The 3,425-nt window shown below is 42.1% G+C and overlaps 1 protein-coding gene across 1 annotated transcript; it reads right to left on the reverse strand.

The window, feature by feature from the left end:
• Positions 1-249: 249 nt before the first annotated feature.
• Positions 250-2,944, reverse strand: LOC104276454 (cell cycle checkpoint control protein RAD9B-like; the record flags this gene model as incomplete). Its single annotated transcript, XM_009872772.1, has 4 exons — positions 2,834-2,944; positions 1,901-2,050; positions 1,261-1,375; positions 250-349 (listed from the first exon to the last, which is right to left on the reverse strand). Coding segments are annotated over exons 1-4 (476 nt in total), but the record flags the coding sequence as incomplete, so codon positions are not given.
• Positions 2,945-3,425: the final 481 nt, after the last annotated feature.

Genomic DNA, 3,425 nt, shown 5'->3' on the forward strand with positions numbered 1-3,425 from the left:
TATTAATATAAATTTAAATTTAATAGTTAAAGGTGTGAATTCAAATTGTACGTTAGGCGCTCTTCGAGGTTAGACTGAGGAGGATTAATGGCAGAATGATCCCAATTTCTTAAGCTGTGATGCGGCAAATCAAGCACTAGGATACAGGATTTAGGAATTCGTCGTTTTGACTGTGCCCTAATCGGATTTTGATCATGTTAATGACTATAAGAACAGGATTTCAGAAAAAAGAAAGTTTGTATTTGGTACCTGGAGTGGACTTTAAGGATGTTTGGACACATGTGCTTTGCAAAAACAGCCTGCAACGGGTCACATTCTTGCAACGTCAGATTATATGTTTTTACCACACCTAAGTGTAGAGGATATGAACAAAAATCAAGGCTGGTCTGTAATTTTAAATGTTTTTTTCAGTATTTTTAGGAAATCTCAATAGAGAAAAAAACCAAATTACTTACTCTAGCTACACGGAGATACCCACAAATAGAAAACTGAATAAAGCTGTCACCTAAGGCTTCCCTGATCCTAGTAGTTACACCCCTCCAGCATCTGAGGTTTTTAAGAATTCACAAGAAATAAGTGAACGCCAACAAGTGCAAAAAATGCAAGGGATGAAAAAAAAGGCTTTGATGTTTAACTGGTATCATAATAACGTGACTGGTGGCAGGATACAGATCTCTGCATTTCTAGATAAGCTTGAGCTAAGAGTTTAACTGTCTTGAGACCTAATTCAATATATTATTCTTAGTAACGGAAGCTAAATTTTGGGTAATCTAAGCCACTGCCTGTTGCAGAGCCCAGCCCAGCGAGCCGTGCTGAGAGGTGATGGTTCTTCACGAGTCCCGTAAAGACTAAAGCCGACGAGCGTACCTGCTGTTCTGCTGGACTGAGGGTGTCGGACCTGTTGCTGTGTCGGAGAACTGTAACTACTAAAAGTTCCAACACCTTCCACAACGGGATTTCCCTCCCTTTCCGTAATGTGTGTTTTTTTCAGAATTCGCTCTAGCCTAATTCCAAATGTTCTAAGCATTAAGCTGACAATTAATATATTAGCAGGCATTAACTACTGAAGAATGTTTGGCTTTATGCCTGTTATAACTTCATTTTAGCACAGTGATACACATGATAAATATAAATTATGAAGGGGCTGCAACTGTTTGGCATAATGTTCCATCCATAATGTAAAAATTACACCAAGTAGCGCGCTGCCTTGCTGTTTTAAACTGCTGCTGTTTCTGTAAAGTCACTTTACGTGTAACCTACCGTGTTTGCAGAGGAGCTGAAAAGTTATGTGATGACCATTAATATTTCTAAAAATGCTGCATTTCTCTACATTCCTTTCCAGCACATTTGCACACCTAAATACAGGAAGAACTGACTGAAAAAAAAAAAAAAGAAAAGAAAATCAGCACAGAGGTTACTCACCAAGCCATTTTGCAGTTTTAGTTCCCTATTTCCTACAGTTTATCTCAAGCTCCTGCTTTTATGGCTTCCCCAAACTGCTTTGTAAGCAGACACAGAGGCAGCCGACGCTGATCCTCGCCATCCTCACCCACCACTCTGACACGTGGCCAGCACATCTGTTTGCTCCAAAACTGCTCAAGGCTCTCTTGGCTCACGCGGGCTTTGGAGTCTACAGGAGAAACGCTCCAAAGGCAGAAATGTGGGATTCCTTCAGCCCAGGATTAAACTGATTCAGACTTTGGGAACGGTGGGGCACAGCCCAGGAGGTACCACTTCCCACCGCTGTTAAACACTAACGCTCTCTTCTGCAGAACTGCTCAGAAGCGCTCAACTTTAGAGCCATCCTCGGGCCTCCGGGAGCCTCCCCCTGGAATTTTATTTGGAAATTGGGCTAATTTGATGCTTACAAAGCTGCATGTAACAACCCCTTGAAACGTACCTTAATTATCAATTTAAATGGGAGGGATAACTGTTTTTGCTTCTGACACGGCTGAGAGGTGGCTGTCCAGCAGTAATGTTGAAAAAACGTAGACGAGAAGAAGACGTAGGCATATGCCGACCTTGAAGAATTCACTGATCTTAAGGCAAGCTAGAAATATAAGTACAATAATGTATTAACTCAAAACTATTTCAGACTTACCACCTTCATTATTAGTGGTCAGAAATCACCTGTATCACACAGGCATCGGAATCCAGTCTATGAATGTTTAAGTGGCCCTTGAGTGTGAGTTCCCTGAACACTTAAATCTTAGTTGGCATTAGAGGCCAGACTGGAATTTATTCTAAAACAATCTTCCTGTACACCCATCCACATAAGTACAAATGAGAAAAGACACCACCAGCACCTCGAAAATTCTTCAGGTATAAAAAGAAATTGCCTCCACTGCTGGTTTTCCAGCCTCCCAGCAAATGGAGTTGATCACTTTTAACTTAGAAACCTCCAGAGAAAACCCTAATTCTGCTGGAAATGGTGTTTGATTAACCACAGGCAAACTAATGGATGTGTTCTTCCTGTTGAGTCATATCGGTACAAAAACATGTTGTCTGGAGGGAGCTTCTGATGTGGTACAAAACATAAACCTTTTGACCCATGACATCAGAAGTAACCCTTGTTATTCATCCAGATGTCCTGGACAAGCTTCAGCTTGGGTAACTAAAAAATCGAAGAATACTAGGGGCGGAGTAGGAATGAATCTTCCATGACGTAATCTGCATAATTATAACTACAGAAAATATGGCATTTGTCCATATTGAAACTGGAGGAAGCTGAAGAGTGAAGGGTACCTGCAGGAAAACAACCCGAGATCCGAAAGCATAAATACTATGCTTCCAAGAAAGATTTTTGAAATTAAAATAAATCAAATTCACTTACACCTTTTTCTGTGGGGTCAAACCAAAATTCCTCACTGATACGTGCTATGGCATGTATTGCTCTTCCAAAAAGAGAAGAAAACAGTGCGATACACAAAAAGTTATACGGCATTTTCTCCAGGATAATTTAAGAATTTCCTACACGTTTCAAAGCAAACCAATGACGTGGTGAGAAACATTACTCTTCCCTTTTTAGCAGCACAAACACCTCGATGTTTTCGAAAGCTGCCCCTGACGAGGCGCACCTTGAATGTCACCAAATTAGTTTAATCTCATGGGGCAAAGCGCCACCGAAATTAGAACCTAAATTGTGCAGACGGCAAAAGATCTGAGAGAGCGGTAAGCAGTCGCAACACCAGAGAAACCAGCAGTGGCCTCAAAATTTGCCTCTGCCCGCTGGAGAGCAGCGTTTTGGAGGAAAATGGGGCACATGGGCGGGTTTGGTTGGGCCTCTGGAAGGAGAGCGCTGTGCACACGGAGAAGCCTGGCCAGGCAACGGCTTCTCCATCTTAAAGTACCACAAATCCAGCCCTCCGAACAGCTTGCAGAGGCTGTGTGCTGCCCCCCAGAAAATGCTTTTGCCCCCCTGGAGT

Source organism: Apaloderma vittatum, unplaced genomic scaffold (genome assembly GCF_000703405.1).
Source record: "Apaloderma vittatum isolate BGI_N311 unplaced genomic scaffold, ASM70340v1 scaffold32347, whole genome shotgun sequence".
In the NCBI taxonomy this organism is placed as follows: Eukaryota; Metazoa; Chordata; class Aves; order Trogoniformes; family Trogonidae; genus Apaloderma; species Apaloderma vittatum.